The 17456-nt window shown below is 41.6% G+C and overlaps 1 protein-coding gene and 1 non-coding gene across 8 annotated transcripts in view; both read left to right on the top strand.

Moving 5' to 3' along the window:
• The first annotated feature begins 352 nt into the window (after positions 1–352).
• ep400 (E1A binding protein p400) overlaps positions 353–17456 on the top strand; it is a 30494-nt gene continuing 13390 nt past the window's right edge. For 6 of the 7 annotated variants that reach the window (XM_086111234.1, XM_086111236.1, XM_086111238.1 and 3 more), the window contains exons 1-32: positions 353–509; positions 1288–2647; positions 2742–2849; positions 2940–3021; positions 4933–5327; positions 5420–5722; positions 7503–7688; positions 7773–7913; positions 8020–8098; positions 8181–8212; positions 8281–8338; positions 8462–8545; positions 9179–9289; positions 9637–9827; positions 9902–10079; positions 10220–10356; positions 10438–10607; positions 10750–10924; positions 11044–11180; positions 11708–11894; positions 12166–12335; positions 12431–12612; positions 13379–13543; positions 13873–14028; positions 14154–14209; positions 14309–14598; positions 14784–14986; positions 15553–15722; positions 16053–16249; positions 16361–16472; positions 16600–16890; positions 16975–17049. In XM_086111234.1, coding sequence (XP_085967360.1) covers positions 1322–2647; positions 2742–2849; positions 2940–3021; positions 4933–5327; positions 5420–5722; positions 7503–7688; positions 7773–7913; positions 8020–8098; positions 8181–8212; positions 8281–8338; positions 8462–8545; positions 9179–9289; positions 9637–9827; positions 9902–10079; positions 10220–10356; positions 10438–10607; positions 10750–10924; positions 11044–11180; positions 11708–11894; positions 12166–12335; positions 12431–12612; positions 13379–13543; positions 13873–14028; positions 14154–14209; positions 14309–14598; positions 14784–14986; positions 15553–15722; positions 16053–16249; positions 16361–16472; positions 16600–16890; positions 16975–17049 — 6147 coding nt within the window. In that variant the 5' untranslated portion in view covers positions 353–509; positions 1288–1321. Of the gene's footprint in view, positions 510–1287; positions 2648–2741; positions 2850–2939; positions 3022–3266; positions 3387–4932; positions 5328–5419; positions 5723–7502; positions 7689–7772; positions 7914–8019; positions 8099–8180; positions 8213–8280; positions 8339–8461; positions 8546–9178; positions 9290–9636; positions 9828–9901; positions 10080–10219; positions 10357–10437; positions 10608–10749; positions 10925–11043; positions 11181–11707; positions 11895–12165; positions 12336–12430; positions 12613–13378; positions 13544–13872; positions 14029–14153; positions 14210–14308; positions 14599–14783; positions 14987–15552; positions 15723–16052; positions 16250–16360; positions 16473–16599; positions 16891–16974; positions 17050–17456 lie in introns of all 7 variants that reach the window. The other variant, XM_086111239.1, reaches the window with a different exon arrangement.
• Positions 15848–15976, top strand: LOC147204939 (small nucleolar RNA SNORA49). The gene has a single exon (XR_015101055.1). It is a non-coding gene; the product is annotated as a small nucleolar RNA SNORA49 (small nucleolar RNA).

Genomic DNA, 17456 nt, shown 5'->3' with positions numbered 1-17456 from the left:
TGTTTTCTACTGGGGTTTTTTGGTGTGTCAGTTTTGCGAAAGCGAGCTGTTAAGGCTTGTAAGTACTGTACTCCAAATTTATGATTAATTGAGGGCGCGGGGGGGGGGGGGGACATAATTTTGATTCACTCACGACTACTTATCAGCCATCATATCAAGATATTGAGTCACAATTTGTTACCTGCCTGGAGTTTTATTTTTCATAAGGATTAATAAAATAGAATACCGAATCCCATGCGAATATGATGTCAAACACAATTTATTTTTACGGAACAGCAACAATCGCGGTTGTTGTGCTCGCCTTCAACTTCCTGTAAACCAGGACCACAACCGGGTTAAACCATAGGTCGCTGTGGTCGCCATGTTGCTCAATGAAATTAGCTTCAAACATTGACTATTCGTTAGCAATATTGAAACGTTACAGTTCGTCGCATAACATTTGTTACTGCATTTATGTTGTTATAAAATGACGTAGGTAACATTAAACGACGAAAGAAGAGTCGTACCATGTAAGTAATACAGTATACACGGTTTAATTTATTCTTCGTAATTGTTGGCCTTCTAGCAATAACAAGCTAGCACTCCGAGCGTTTGCTAGCACGCGTACCGTAGCGATGGGAATTGTATGTGTTGAAATAGCTTATATAGCCCCGTAGCAGGTCCGGCGATATATTATACGCAATGTACGTGTGCTGTCATTAAACCTTTACTTTCAGAGTTGGCAATATGTGGGTCTGTTTATAGAGGAACCTTGCATGTAATGCAAACCGGCTAAGCTAACGTTACGCCCCTGAGCGATATCGATATTTTGACAGAAGAGATACCGAAACACCCCTAATGTGAAATTGTTTTTTTCCTAAAGTCATTATTGTGTCCACCTATTGAATCTGATTCTACAAATTTAAATGCGTTGTTGGCTGTTGCAATTCAAAACAAACAAACAAAAAGCTATTAATAACAATTCCGGAACATACTGTGGATTTTTATAAGACCATCAAATATTTTTTTACCTCTTCGTAAAACTACATTTCACGTTATATTTACTTTCAAGGAGACCCAAATCAACTGTGGTTATTGAATATTATACTGTATGTTAGATTAATGCTGTTGTTGACACATAAGGCACAGTATTCCGGTTACAATCTTTTAAGCACAAATTGAGCACATAATTCATTTATTAAAAGCTAAAGTGATATAAATACGATCTGACATTTAGACAACAGGAACATTTAAAAGCCTCACTATGTACATTATGAGTAAACCTTGGATTGTTCCCCCTCTCCACAGATTATTGAGCGAGCTACTGCAAGTGTGTCACGCAATGCACCATGGAAGTGGGTCGCAGAACATTCAACGACAACTCCAGAGATCCAAGTCTGTTAGTGGCTCAGAAGTTGAGGATCAGCAGCAGCAGCAAGCGACCATGGCAGCTTCACAGCAACAAAATACAGTTACTCACCCTCAGTCACCTGTGACCACATTTTCTTCTGCCAGCCCATCAGCTCCTCAATCTCCCAACTATCAGATAATCATGAGTCGCAGCCCAGTCACTGGTCAGAACATGAACATCACTTTACAAAATGTGGGACAAATGGTGACTGGCAACCAGCAGATCACCCTAACCCCGCTTCCCCTGCAAAACCCAGCATCCCCTGGCTTCCAACACACAACACCACAATGGAGGTTTGAGCATGCTCCATCTTCCTACATCCAGGTCACATCTCCTTTACCCCAACCCATGCAGCCGCAAAGCCCCACCCAGCATAGCCCAGTCTCACTACAAGGTATCACAAGGCCTGGAGCCCCCACAGCTACTCTTGGTGTGTGCGGACAGAGTCCGACACGGTTTGTTGAGGCGGGTATGTTAGTGCGGCAAATTAGTTTAGGCAGCCCTTCGGGAAGTGGTCATTTTGTATATCAGGATGGCACAGGGCTGGCCCAGATTGCACCTGGAACTCCTGGTCAAATTCAACTGTCTTCTCCAGGAGCACCAGGTTCCGTTAGGGAACGCCGTCTTTCTCAGCCTCACTCACAGACTGGAGGCACCATTCACCATCTTGGACCTCAAAGTCCCGTGGCTACCAGTACTGCTCTCTCCACTTTGGGCAGCCCTGGACACATTACCACTTCTAACCTACCTCCACAGATCAGCAGCATCATACAAGGGCAGCTCGCACGGCCTGTGATATTTGATAAGACTCCACAGAGTGTTGTTGGTGCTGTTGGATCCACAACCACGGCGTCTTTTAGTATACCTTCCACCATCCCACCCTCCAGCCCCTCCCTTACCAGCCCATCCCAAGTAAATACCAACAATCCCCTTGCAACCACCAACACTGCACTAGGCACTGTTAAAAAACAGGTTCCCAAGAAGTTAGAGGAGATAGCTCCTTCAACCCCAGAGATTGCCCAGCTACGCAAACAGTGCTTAGAGCACCATGCCAAGAAGATGGACAATTTAAAGGAGGTGTTCAATGAATACCTTATAGAACTCTTCTTTCTTCAGCATCTTCAAGGAAATATGATGGACTACTTGGCTTTCAAAAAGAAGCCTTGTGTTCCTTTGTATACTTACTTAAGACAGAACGATTTGGACCTGGAAGAGGAGGAGGAAGAGGAGGAACAGTCAAAGGTTATCAACGATGAGGTATCGGTTGAGCCAGAATTCAGTGCTTTTTCAACTCAACATTAATCTTTTCCTTCTTTGAATGGTGCTCCTTTAAAACTTTTGCTTCTCTCAGGTAAAAGTTGTCACAGGGAAAGATGGTCAAGCAGTGACGCCTGTTGCCATAGCAACACAGCTTCCTCCCAATGTATCTGCAGCTTTCTCTGCCCAGCAGCAATTTCAGGTAATAGATGCAATCCTTGTGTGAAACACTATCTGCAGTGGATTATCTATAGGTAACGAGATCATCTTCCTTGAATTTCTTGTGGGATAGGTACTCCAAGGGCCAGCTGGCGCGCTTGCTAACCCCGCAGACATGGATGCCTTCAAGAGGCAACAGGCTATGGTGCAAGCAGGTAGGGCGAGGATCGAAAACTCCTGTCTGCTGCTTTTTTTCCCCCCCGTTCGCCTTGTTTTGTTCTTTTTCTTTTCTCCCTTTAATTGCTTCTGCTTTTAGATATTTGGCATCCTCTACTAGCGCTCTATGTTGAAGTGTTTTCTTCGAGGAAGGAGAAGTGGCCTGTGAGGTCTTCGGAAGGTCATTGCCCTGTGCAGAGTACTTTTTTTCCGTTTTGAGGGTATTGTGTGTTTTAAATCCCAGATCAGGCTAAACGAGCCCGGATTGACGTTGGTCGCCATGGGCTGATTTTCCAGCATCCTGGTGTATCTCCTTTAGGATCGCCTGGCGTGCCACTCCAACAGCTTATGCCAACTGTGCAAGGTAGGAGTGCTACACCGAGGCCCTCCATTCTTCGTATGCTGCTGGATGCTTCCCTTTCTTCACATGAAGAAGATTTAAGTATCTGAGCCAAAACATTCCCCTTTGACAAATAAACTCCAAGCAGCATCAATCAGGTGATCTTCCGATGCTGGATTTCTCAGCAGTCCTTCTTCAGGAAATTCAGGCTTAGTTCAACCAACACCGGCTCTCTGTCAGGATGAAATGGGAAGAAGATTTTCCAACTGTGAAGAATAGTCATCACACACTGGGAAGATGCCTTGTCTTAACATTTTCCTTTTGTCGTGTTTTTGGCCATCCTTTGTCATCCATTTGTTTTTGTTTCTTTTTAAGCAGTTGTCTTTTCGACTGACTGCCATGTCGGCTTTTATTTTCATTTGATTGGTTTATTCATTTATTTTTGTTAAACTACACTTGGATTAAAAGAAAGTGGGAACCCAGTGGGAATGAATGCACTTTCTTGTGGGTTTTCCCATTAACTGACTCCATTTGTTGTCACGGTGTCTTTTGGTTGCCCATTGTCATTTCTTGTGCAAGTCTTTCATTCTCCGGTTGTCCATGCATCATCAACAAGGTTTCTGAGTCATTATTCCGATACCTCTTTTAAGTGTCTTTGTGTATCTCATGGTCACATTGAGTTGATTTCGCTTCATATTATCTCATGGCATTTTGTTCTGACTTGGCTTCTTTCCCTCAGTCTAAGTAGGAGGGGAATCATATGGAGGACTTGCGTTCACTGCACAGGTTTTTGCGATTGTGATGGTGTGGGTGTGTCAGGGCCAGGTGTTGGTGGTGTGACGTGCAGGGAGGTAAGGCAGGCGCTGCTTTAGATTGCACAGCTCCGCTCAGGCCTGCTGTCTGCAAAACCCAATGTTTGTCCTTGCGCTCACCTCTGTGCTTTGCTGCCGTGAGGCATTCTGACGCCTTGAATACTGCTCGAATGACATAGCTTTCATGCATGCATGTGAAACATGCCGTTTTTGTGTGTCTGCTTTGTAGTTTTATTTTCCCTTTTCGCTGTCTTTTTGTTGTTGTTTTTTCTACCCCATTTTCCTTTCCTTTTAAACATCTTTACTCTTTCCAAACCTCTCAGTGCATCTATAGTTTTGGACATTTTAACCACATTCAACATGAAATGCAATGCTTTGATTTTGCATTAAACTATCTAATGTTTTGTTTGAGAGACATGTAGATGACCACATTAATTTCATTTCTTCTGTAATCATTCTGCTGTATTAGTTTATGCTATGATCATCAGGAAGTAGTATACTTCTGTTCAATCAATTTCATCTATTTCATTTGGCGCTGTTCTCAGGAGCTCCAATTAAAACATTCAAGTGTTATTTAATTTATGATTAGCTTCTATTATTCAGGGAAAGCTACCAAACACCTGTATTCAATTAAGAAAAATATATATTCTAGCAAGACCACAAGACATTTACAGGGCTTCATATGTAAATACACGCATCTTTATTTCTTTGTACGTCTGCCCTTTGTTTGTCCTATAATTTGTTTTTTATGTGTCTAGGCGGGATGCCGCCGACACCTCAAGTGGTCCAAATTGCAGGACAGAAGCAGAACCAACAACAGTATGACCCATCCAAAGGACCTCCAGTGCAAAATGCAGCTAGCCTACATACTCCACCTCCTCAGCTGCCAGGCAGGTTGCCACAAGGGTCTCTCCCAATGACTGGCCTGCCAGTGACACTGTCCCAGCAGGCTCAGATTGTGGAGAGTACAGTCCAACCTGGTGGTCAGCTCCAAGCACAGGTGAAAGTGCAGGCAGGTGGCGCAATCATGGCATCAGCAAATCCCCACACACAACTCCAGACCCAGCTCCAACAGCAGATGCAATCAGGTCTTCATATCCAGTTGCCTCCCCAGCAGCAGCAAAACCAGGCAATGCTACAGACAGGGCAAGCGGTCAGTCTCCCTGAAGACATATGCGTACAGTTTGCATTAATGTTTACACTTAAATTGCGATACAATCTTAAGATTTGTTCCCTTCCACATAGACGGTGACTCTTGGTCGTCCCGGTGCAGAGTCAGCTCAACCCATTCAAAGGATTATGACCAACTCAATATCGCTCACCTCAATGTCATCTGCTCCTACCCCTACTTCAAACTGTGTTCCGACCCCTCAACCAACAAGTCCTCTGCGCCCACTTGCTGCCAATACAAACCCAAGCACCCAGTCCAAACTGACAGGAACAAATGGTAACTCTGGAATCAAAATGAGTGGCTTTGGTCAAAGTGCAACCATGCAGTCGTCGTCGCAGGAGGCTGCCCAAGATAAGCAAGTTGAGCAAGCTAAACTGGTAAGTTTCAGAATAACCAATCTGGATGCACATTTTTTTAGTTTCTTGGTTATAAGTGATTTAGTCCTTTTTTTTTAAATTGTAATAACCTTTATTAATTCCCCAATGGGGAAATGTTTGCATCGTTTCAGCTGCATTAATTGTTGCAGGAAACAAAAAATAATTCGCAAGCAAGGAGGAGACAGATGTGTCGGCTACCCATTTAGATGTGCTCATGGATCAAAAACAACATACATGAACCTGGACACAGTACAGAGTAAAGAGAAGTTCACGCAAAATGAGTGAGCCCATTGTCAGTGATGCCAGCCAGGACTCCATAAACGACAGCAGCTGACATAAGAGGGACTGAAGTGCCACGAGCTTGTCCATCTTATTGGGGATAGAGCTAACATTAGCTATGATAAGAGACATCCAGACGGGTTGGGAGACTTTCGTTGCTCACTGCTCTGCACCGGCACTACATCCCCATTTCCTCCTTGCTGTCAGGTTAAGTGCTGATAACCATTGTTGCTCACAGCTGATCCTGACTATAAACATTGCAGTGGCTCCAGGCTAGTACAGATAGGCATGTCCACGTTTATACAATAGAAGAAACACACTGAGGTTCAGGAATACAAACAAACAAGGTAAAAAAAGTTTAAAAAGAGGAGAAAAGCCACAAGGGTGGTGGAGTCACTCTCGCACTGGATTAGGTTTTTGATGATTGAGCTCTTTATATAAACTAACATCATAGTCTTGATTATAATTAAAATAAGAGTTTTACATTGGGTTTTTTTTTTTTTTTTTTTTTTTTGGTCTCATTTCACTTATAGCGGTGCGTTGAGATGAGTGACCGGTTTCTGATCTGCAGGCTGTCTATTGGCCTCTTTTGTTTTTGCTGTGATCTCCAAGTGCAAAATTGACATACAAGGGCTGTATGGTGGCCCTTGACTGAACTCACTTCCCAATAAGTGGCAGTTTGGTAGCTATAACCCATACATTTTCTTCAAAAAGGGTTCAAGCTGTATATTGCCACTTTTGGCAGGCCACTGTCAAACTAAACTTAAAACAAAGAGAATTACACATGGGTTTAAGGCAACCACTTAGTCTCTGCTACCGAAATGTTTCCATAACAAAGGAAAACTCCAAAGGTACATGGGCTCGCGAAGTAGCGTCTATGTACGTCTTTGTTGTTGAGCTTTAAGAGATAAGAAAAACCTTTATTAGTCTCGCAATGGAGAAATTCCCAATTCACAGCAGCAATGTTATGAAAGGAAGAAGTAGAACAACAAATTTTAAGAGCTGCTGAAAAGGCAGCCACTCTCGCGGCGCCATTTTGAAGTCAATATAACAAAAATAACACATATGACACAGACAGTCGTGCAATCATCACCACATTTCTGCATACACTTTGTCTGAAGTAGTTATAGATGAAAGAGGAGAGGATCAAAGTGTCCTTTCACCACGACGCATATCTGAACACAAACAGTGCTGCAACACACATAGACAAACAATATTTCAATACTCACAGGCATATTTATCTTCTGTGAATAACCCCTAATATCAATTATGTACTGAGAAGATGGGGGATGAGCTCATTCTCCAGGATAGTATTTCTGTATGCTATATCTGTCTTGCCCAGATGGCCAAGGCGTGCACACTGGAATGAGCAGCATAATTGAAGGGGAATGTGTGACCAAAACATTTATTTTTAATTGTATTTGATTATGCTGTTACTCTGCGATTGGCTGGCAACCGGTTCAGGGTGTCTGTGCCTTTTCTTCTCCTGTCATATCTTTAGGAGAATCAAGTGCACCAACGCATATCTGAGCTGAGAAAGGACGGCCAGTGGTCAGCCAGTAGGCTTCCCAAACTTGTGGAGGCTGTTCGTCCAAAGTCCCACTGGGACTACCTCCTGGAGGAGATGCAGTGGATGGCAGCCGACTTTGTCCAGGAGAGAAGATGGAAAGAGGCTGCGGCAAAGAAGGTACAATGAATGTAATGTTTGAAATGTTCAAAAGTCTCCAGAATTTGATACATAAAGTTGAAATGTCTTCTGATTCTGTTTCAGCTGGCACGCACATGTACACGTTACCATCAAGAGCAGAGGAAAAGTGTAGAGAGGTCAAAGAAAGAAAGGGAAATTAATCTTCGCCAGATTGCCAGCACACTAGCCAGAGAAGTGGAATTCTTTTGGTCTAACATTGAGCAGGTATGCTTCCTAAAATTGTCAGGATCCATCGTATAGGACATTTGAATCAGTACCAATTTATTATGAGATCAAATTCAAACCATTTGAATGTATAACTTTTTGTCAGGTTGTGGACATTAAACTTCACTTTGAAATTAATGAAAAAAGGATTAGAGCGCTTAGCTTACAGAAGGCATCAGTCAAAGGTATGGTTTATTCATTTCACATTTTTCCTGTGATTAAAATATGTATAATAATCATCTACAAATTCAATTGTTATGATACCAGGTCATTCTGTTGGCAAGACAGCTGATAAAGAGGTATGTTCTCTGCTTGAACACAAATATGAAAGTATAAAATCACATTTTACATATATTTTCTCTTTTAGGAGCTTCACAGTGTGTGTAGAAAAAGAAAATCAAATTCACCTTTGAGTGTTGAAGCCGGTATGTGTTCAACCATAGAATTAAAAAAATATATTATTTAAAAAAGGTTTTAAGTTATTTGTGCTGTGAAGTGCAAAATTCATAAAGTCAAATTACAGAGTGACTGTTTTTTGTGTGTTCTAGATGAAGAGAGCACAATAGAGGAACAAGAGGATCTGGAGGGAGCAGCTGATTACAAAGCAGAGTTGGTTGAGCTTGCGAAAGACGGTATTGCCCTCTACTTCTCTGGCCAGAATTCCCCCTAACCCACCCACAGCATTAGACTTCACATTTACTGTACAAGCTATTATCATAGTGTGTTGTCCCACACTAAACAGTAAAGCATAAATTTGGAAATGGAAGACATGGTCTGAAGCTGAGGAAATTTAGCCAATGAGTGTAGAATGTGTACATGTTGGTGTTAATATTAGTGTCTATCAAATTTTATGCACTGTACAAGGCTCCTACAATATGACATTTCTAAGCCAACTCATTTTTATGTTGAGAGTACAACCCATTCTAATTCCGTGGTGCCTTGACATAATTTACAATATCTTCAGAATGCATGCCATCGCTTGGCTGATTTTTTTTACTGTTGCAAACCAAAACATCAGAGGTCTGTGTTTGTGTGTGCACGCTCGCACACAGTACAATTTTTCGTAATTCAGAAACATTATAAAAATGTTTTTGTATCTTTTAGGGGGCTGTACCGTATCATTGGCATTTTCAGTCACGTCACTGTATTTAAATCTGAGTTAGGAGCATTGTCACGAAATTACTTAAACTTGGATTTCAAGGTGCCACTTTGTATCAAGGTTCTATATTTATTACGGTTATGCTTTTTTTGTCATTTGCGCTTAGCTGAGTTGCCTCTGGATGCTTTGAGGAAGCAATATGCCGGTGCCTACGCTGATGGCTTTGAGTGGCCTCAGCCAAGTCCTCAAAGTAATCAGGATGATGAAGAGACTGAAGGTACCAGTATGCTGATTTTTGTTGTTGTGGTTTTATTGTTTTTGTTCAGTATGTTTTACACATGTGGACAAAATTGTTCAAGAAAAACACACAATGGTCATTGAAATTACTTGGAAACTGACGTGACGGGTTTGCCACAATTTATAATGACAAGGCACAAAGCTGATGTGAGAATCTTTTGTACCGATGAGAAAAAAATAGATATTTTTAAAAATTTTTGTTCTTCTTACTTTCAAAGGTATTTTATAGACCATTTTGAGTTATTCTTTTTGTAACAGAGCGTACCAACTATTTTATGCAGGTAGATTTGTCCTTCCCCCCTAAGTGATATTGTTCTTATTTTTCAGCAATAACGTGCCCTGCGAGCAGTCCACTTGAGGCAGTGCTGATAGACTCTCTTCTCATTGTGGACCAATTTTGTGGTCCCGACAAGACCTCTTCTCACAATTCTGAGGGGAAACCTGCCAGAGACATATCTGAAGTGGCTGCTGCAACAGAGCTCCTTCTGCCGAAGGGTACCCTCAAGGCCACTTCGTCGGTAAGACTCATAGGCAGATGAAGGAATCATTTCTCATGTTTTTCAGTGTTGTTGTAATTGTTTTCTTTTACTAGACTCATAGTCCTGCACCATTTTTACTTCATGGCTCACTGCGAGAATATCAGCAAATCGGTGTTGACTGGATGGTGAAACTCTACAAGAAGCACCTCAATGGTATCCTCGCTGATGAAACGGGCCTTGGCAAAACTGTACAAACCGTTGCTTACATGGCACACTTAGCTGGCCAAGAGGGTATGTTTCTGCTTCTGTTGTTGTTTTTTTTATATATATATATATATATATATATATACACACACACACACACTGTATGTTTTCAGGACATGTTTGTATGATGTAGTAAATGTCATTTGTTTCATTTTTTCCCCCAACAGGTGTGTGGGGGCCTCATCTCATTGTGGTTAGGACATGTAAATTGCTCAGCTGGGAAGTGGAGTTCAAGCGCTGGTGTCCTGGCCTTAAAATCCTCTTGTATTTGGGAACTGAGAAGGAGCGTAAAGTTCAGAGAACGGTTGGTGTTTTTGTGATAATGAAAACTATATAATCACTTTATAAAGAAACGTCATATCATCTGGTCTGATTTGAACTCCAGAGGTGGCGCGAATCAAACAGCCTCCATGTATGTGTGACTTCGTACAAGCTGATGATGAAGGACCGCAGACATTTTCTGAGGCAAAAGTGGAGACACCTCATTCTGGATGAGGTGCAGCTCATCAAAAATATGACTGAAAAACATTGGGAAACCATATTTGCTCTCCAAAGGTGAATTTACTGATCATCATTATTTTTCTGAGAATCTCATTTGGGGATTTTGACACTCTTTCACAAACACTTGACTCTTTTAAATGATTTTGTAAGACACAGTGTTGCAAGTACTTTATTTATTTTTCAATGCATTTTACAGTGAGCAGCGGATCCTCCTCATCAATACACCACTACAGAATACTCTAAAGGAGCTATGGACTATGATCCACTTCCTCATGCCAGGAATCACCAGGCCCTACTCTGACTTCCCTGTTAAGGCAGGCACTGACCAGAATCAGGACTACTATCACAAACTTGTAATTCGCCTGCACAGGGTTGGTATACTACGACGAACAATAACTCTACATCTAAACAATTCTACATACTGTTTTGGATTTATTGAGCAAATATGTAAAGGTGCGTAAACCTAAAATCCAATTCATCTTACTGCTAGATGATTCAGCCTTTCATTCTGAGGCGCTCCAAAAGGGAAGTGGAGAAGCAGTTGCCAAAAAAGTATGAGCACATCTTGAAGTGCCGCCTCTCCAGCCGACAGAAGAGCATGTATGAGGATATCCTTACTCAACCCGGGTGAGATTTTCTGTCGGTGAACCTCAGGGACGTAGCACAAACACTTTAATTCACACATCACATTTCATGTGGTTTTTCAGAACATTTTCAGCATAGCTCTAGCAGAAGATAGAAAAAAACAACTTGTTATGACATATGACATTTCTAAGCCAACTCATTTTTATGTTGAGAGTACAACCCATTCTAATTCTGTGGTGCCTTGACATAATTTACAATATCTTCAGAATGCATGCCATCGCTTGGCTGATTTTTTTTACTGTTGCAAACCAAAACATCAGAGGTCTGTGTTTGTGTGTGTGTGTGTGTGTGTGTGTGTGTGTGTGTGTGTGTGTTTTAATAAAGCTAATTGGAGCTGTTATTATCCCCCCAAGTATATAACTTTAAAAGTCTTGATTTTGATTTCCTACGATGACCACAATAAATTCCCTTTATTATCACCTCTTAATTGGACTATAACTTAGGCAGCTGGAAACTATAGGAACGTATGTTGGTAAATGAACTTGTCCATTGTTTGGTTGTGTTTTTAGATCCCAGGAGGCCCTTAAGACTGGTCATTTCGTCAGTGTGCTTCAGGTCTTGATGCAGTTGCAACGTGTGTGTAACCACCCTGATTTGGTTGTACCTCGAGAGACAAGCAGCTCCTACTTCTGCGCTCCTCTGCCATATGATAGCCCATCACTCATATTGGAAGCAATGCAGAATGACTCCAGCAAAGTATACAATTTTGTCATTTGTACTCACAATATCATAACTTTTCCTCAGCTATTCTAGTTAGTAAGGCAAATCAAAGATCCCTTCAAGCCATGGTTTAATTAATTGGGATCTCAGCTATAATCTTTAGAAATAATGCTAAAATCCTGTTCCCTTTTTTTTTACAGTGCATAACTTTATGAATAATTTAAGTCGTGATATTCCATACAATATGACGTGATGTGACACTCGTAATTATTTTCTTCTGCTCTCGCCCTTGACTTTATCATTTTAGGATACAAATCTGTCCCTGTTTGACTTGATCAGTAATGAGAATCGGCTGACTCGGTATCAGACTGAAGAAGCAATACCCAAACTAAAGGTCACACAACAGCTTATCGAGGAGATTTACAGTGGTCCTGAACAACCGTCACATCCCAAGCCATGCCCAATAAAACCGATGAGGTTTGAAGGGACATTTTTTGTTCAATTTTTAATATAATGTGAGTATTACATCAAGATTTGTCACATCATGATGTTGTAATGTCTTTCCAAATAAGATTATTCCAGCCAGTGCAATATGGGACAAAGCCAGAAGGGCGGCTAGTTGCCATCACAAGTGCAGTAGGACAAAATCCTCAAACAAGCTTTTCTACTTCAACCAACTCTGTTTCCACATCTAACTCAGCCCAGATGAGGGGAAAGTCCCCCATCACCACTGTAGCTTCTACAGCAACTCAAGGTAAGTAACACACAAAGAATTCACTCTAAGCAGCACAATCAACCTTATAAACATGCATATACTTAGAGTTCACTTTGAAAAATGTACTGTCAGCCATGCATGCCTTTTGGTTCCTGATGTTAAAACAGCTACAAAGGGGGCAACTGTATTTCGTTGACCGGTATCGGGCACCCTTACGAGAGCCCAATATATTTAAATGAGGCCGGCATGAGTACAATACTGCTACCTGGTATCTATATTCACCCATCCGTAACCCATGATTTATTAAAATAATCTTTTAAATCTTTACTTCGCTCTTTTTCTTAATTGCTCATTATTATGAGTCAGACTGGGATAGCTTAGATTTGTCTGCTTTGTGTTCTGCCGTGGTGTCCATCACCATGATTTAAAAAAATATATATATTAATTGTATACAGAGCAAGGTTCACTTTTATTTGTAGTATGTACATATTTTGCATAAAACTTTATCTAAATGTGAAATGAAAATGATATGACTCATTTCGTTTTTGACAGAGTACCGGGTACTCTAATTTGACTTTTTTCCATTGAAGTCCAAGTCGAGCAACTATGCTTAAATTTTGATTTCTTCCACTTTCAAAAATATGTTTCTCTGATCAAAAGCTGTAAAAATGAGGTGGGACTAGTGCTTGTAGCAGCAGCTACACTCTTTTTGCACTAATCATCCCACCTTTTTTCCTGCCCAGTATTTCTGAAGTTCATGTTCATATCTTTTATTTTGTTTTTATATTGTTCCTTCTCGTTAAAGGTGGAGATGCAGTGAAAATTGCCCAGCTTGCCAACATAGCTGGCAGTCAGAATCGCATCTCCCAGCCAGAGACTCCTGTCACTCTGCAATTTCAAGGCAACAAGTTTACGTTATCCCCCAGTCAACTCCGCCAGCTCACCACTGGACAGCCTTTGCAGCTCCAAGGTACACTTCTTAATATAATATATCCCCAGGTACCACTCTTAAACTTTTAATTTGTGTTAGCCTGTTGTTGTTTTTGTTTCCAAAGTTGTGTGCTAAGACACATTCATGTAGCTTATTAACAGTATAACACTCGAGCACAGTCATCACAAACTGATGTTCCTCGTACTTCAGAGCCAATTTCCTGAAAAGATCATTTTACTTATTGCATTTGCTTCAGCCTGAAAACGTTTGCATCATTTCCCTCTCCATAATAACAGCCTTTTTCTCACTTAAAAATGTGGTTAAATCAGCACCCATTGTAATTGCTTATTTATATATCATGATTTTAGGAAACATTCTACAAATTGTATCAGCTCCTGGGCAGCAAATCATCAGGCCCCAGGGTTCTATGGTTATGCAAACGATGGCACAAGCTATCCCTAACTCCAATGCCTCCTCAGCTTCACCCAGTGCACTTCATCCAGCTCTGCCAACAGTCCAGCAAGGTGACACATCCATTACCATTCCATCATCCATCTTGTTTTGTAAATCAGATTTTACCACAGCGATTAGCAATAGTATGCGACTTCGAAGTACGTGTCCTTCAGCTCATACAGTATATTTGGACTAGGTGTGACAACAAATGCCACAGCAACCTCCAACAAGCTCACTGCTGCTGCCTCACAGGTATTTACCTTACTTCAGAGATCGCTCGAGGAACAATTCATGGCAAAAGTTTTGTAATCAAACTAAACATTTTGTGGCCTTGTTTACAATTTCCTTCAGGAGTCTTCAGAAGAAAAGACCCAGCAGGCAAAGCAGCGGTTGAGCCTCCTCTTTGACGCAAATGAACGTCGCTGCAGCCGTCGGGTTTTGTATGGGTCAGACTTGTTGCAGGCATGCACTGTGAGCTCAGAGCCTGGTCACTCTGCTCTAACTGCTGGAGGATGGATGTGGGTGGGTCGAGAGAGTTGCGTGAGGACCCAGAACACCCGTGTGGCAACCACCTCTGCACTGCAGTCTACCCTGCTCTCTGTTGAGGACCGGATGCAGGCTACCAACAACCTTGCCAAAGGGTGCTTACTGTTTTACCTCGCTGTTAAAGCTTGAGTGCATAAGAACAATTTTAGGAGCCTTTTTTGGGGTGTTATTTCATTGATGGCTTGTCGTTCAAGCCCTATTTAAAACAGTTAAATGTGGTCACAGTTGAAATGATATTTTGTTGATAATTCCCAATCACTCTCCCCTTGTCTTCTTGTAGGCTGGTATGTGTGGTGCCGACAGCTGTTGCACCTCCTCCTAGATTGTATGCAGCCAATCCTCCCATCCTCTACACCATTAAACAGAAGTTACTCCACAGTCAGCTGCAGGAATCTTTTGCTCCCCATACTTGTGAGATGCACCACTTGGTCGCGAGGCATCATTTCTGTTCTCCGGATCGTCAGCTAATGCAGATGGATTCAGGTTGGTTGGGTTCTCTTCCTGCCTGTTGTTACATATACATCCTGATGGGGTTCAATTTTTTCCATCGGACGCTGTGCATACAGGGACAAAAGACCTCCCTCATGGCGACAGAATTCCGTCATTTAGAAATATTAAGAAGAAGAAAAATGGGCATGTGCACTTTGACAGTGAAGTTGTTCCATATGCGCAGTTACATGCACGGTTGTTGTTGCACTTTGTCACAATAAAGCTGACTTGACAGCTGGAATATGAAGAGACACAGGGAACACAACTTTTGTTTCAAATATAGAGGAGTGTCCCATCTATGAGTAATTAAAATGGAAGTCCACATCTTTAGCCTGGAAAAGATTCAGTGCTTGACAAGACTGACATCGGTCAAAAAAAACCTTGCAAGATGTGGCTGCAAAACAGTCGCTTTGAAGAGCAGTTTGCCGACACTTGTGTTCCACCAAGACCCATTACAAGATGTGAACGAGCTGCTTATCTATAATAGTTATCTGAAGCATGTGCAGATTTACGGTATTTTTTTGTAGAATGTTAACCATGGATATGTTTTTCATCAAAAGGCAAGCTAGAAGCCCTGGCCATTCTGCTGCAGAAGCTGAGGTCAGACAATCGCCGTGTCCTCATCTTCACTCAGATGGCGAAGATGCTTGACATCCTGGAGGCATTCCTCGATTATAGGCAGCTCACTTACGTGCGCGTGGATGAAAGCTACAGTCCAGACGAGCGACAGGTAGAAAAGTTGTTGTGATTGACAATACATCTCACAACATTTGTTTTGTAATTTCAGTGAGACATTGCTGTTCCTTTTTAGAAATTGAGACCTCATGACAATGAGTGTATTGTTCGTGGTTGTTACTTCCCCGTCTAACACCAGGACCTCGCAGTGACAGTGCAGAGTTCTGGCTCAAGGGGATATATTATTGTGCACTATTCCCTCCCTGTTGGACTCTGTTCCTTTCAGGGCCCAAAATTGTTGTGCACATCAGTATAGTTAAAACCCTGGACCATGACTGTTGTCGAAGGCTTCTTTTTTTCCACTCACATGTTGGTTTCCTTGCAGGAGACTATAAGGACCTTTAACAGGAACAGGCAGATTTTCTGCAGCATCCTGACAAACCTCTGCTGTTCTTCAGTCGGAACGATCCTTGATGCAGATGCCATCATTTTCTATGACACAGACCTAAATCCTAGCATGGATGCCCGCACCCAAGAATGGTGTGACAAAATTGGACGCGCGAAGGATATACACATTTACAGGTGATATTTTCATTGCAAACTCACCAATTCCTGTTTTACATATAATTGTTTACGTTCACAAGATGAACAAGTTGGGAGTTTACTAAAGTTTTCCCATGTTTGTTTGCCCAGGTTGGAGAGTGGAAACTCGATTGAGGAGAAACTATTGAAGAATGGAACCAAGGACCTAATCAGAGAGGTGGCTGCCCAGGGCACTGATTATACTCTTGCTTTCCTCACACAAGTAAGATAAGCTCATCCTTATTTTGTCCTTAAGTCTCAGAAGAATGTTGTGGTTTGTTTTTTGTTTTGCAAAATTCATACCTATTAGATTACGTATGCGAAATGACTTTTGTCTGCTCTAATTCTAGCGGACAATCCAGGATTTGTTTGAGGTGGAAGCGGGCTCAGGGGAAAAGGTGGAGGAGTTTGTTGTCCTTCATCAGGAGCCATCAGCCTCCGAGACCATCTCCCCAAAAGTGGCGAGACCCTACATCCAAGCTCTCCATAGCATTAACTTGGAGGATTCACCAGTAGCAGAAGATGTGAATGTTGGGGAGACAGCAATTTCCAGCAAGCAGTGTGAAATGGCTGATGAGTCTGAGAGCCAAACTAACGAAGAGTCTTCTGAGATTGAGGAATTGAATGCAGTTATGGAACAGGTACATTCATTGAACAAACAGTGAAACTCAATTTTAATATTTTGTTTCCATCCTAAATTTTTACATCTGTATTCTTTCAAACAGCTCACACCAATTGAAAGATATGCCCTGAACTATCTGGAGTACCTTCATATCAGTGACGATGAAACCGCTCTCAAGGTAAATTAGAGTAATCCAAAATCTTATGGCCTAATGGTCACATGTTATACAAATAAAATATGGTCTAATGGTGCAAGTAGAGCTGGCATTTCAAATCATGAAAAACTGTGCCCGACTTTAAATGCATGTGCGCAAACATTTAATTCGGCTGTGTAAGCGAGATAAAGACTAGCCCACAATTTGATTGCAAAACACATTTCTCTCTGTGCACTTGTATTGATAGAATATTAGAGCCTGTTTTCAGTTTTTTCTGTTTTGACAGTCTTATACGGAAGGAAGCAAAAGGGAGGATCATATTTGAACAAAAGAGGTGTTAAGGCTTTTTCACACAACTTTGGTTGACGGAGACCAAAAGAAAGATTTCATGTGACGCAGACATTATCAAACCAGTCAAATCAGTGGCTCAT

The sequence above is a fragment of the Hippocampus guttulatus genome, chromosome 5 (genome assembly GCF_054856545.1).
Source record: "Hippocampus guttulatus isolate MCC_2025c chromosome 5, RoL_Hgut_1.0, whole genome shotgun sequence".
In the NCBI taxonomy this organism is placed as follows: domain Eukaryota; kingdom Metazoa; phylum Chordata; class Actinopteri; order Syngnathiformes; family Syngnathidae; genus Hippocampus; species Hippocampus guttulatus.
This window is presented reverse-complemented; position numbering and strand designations above follow the sequence as displayed.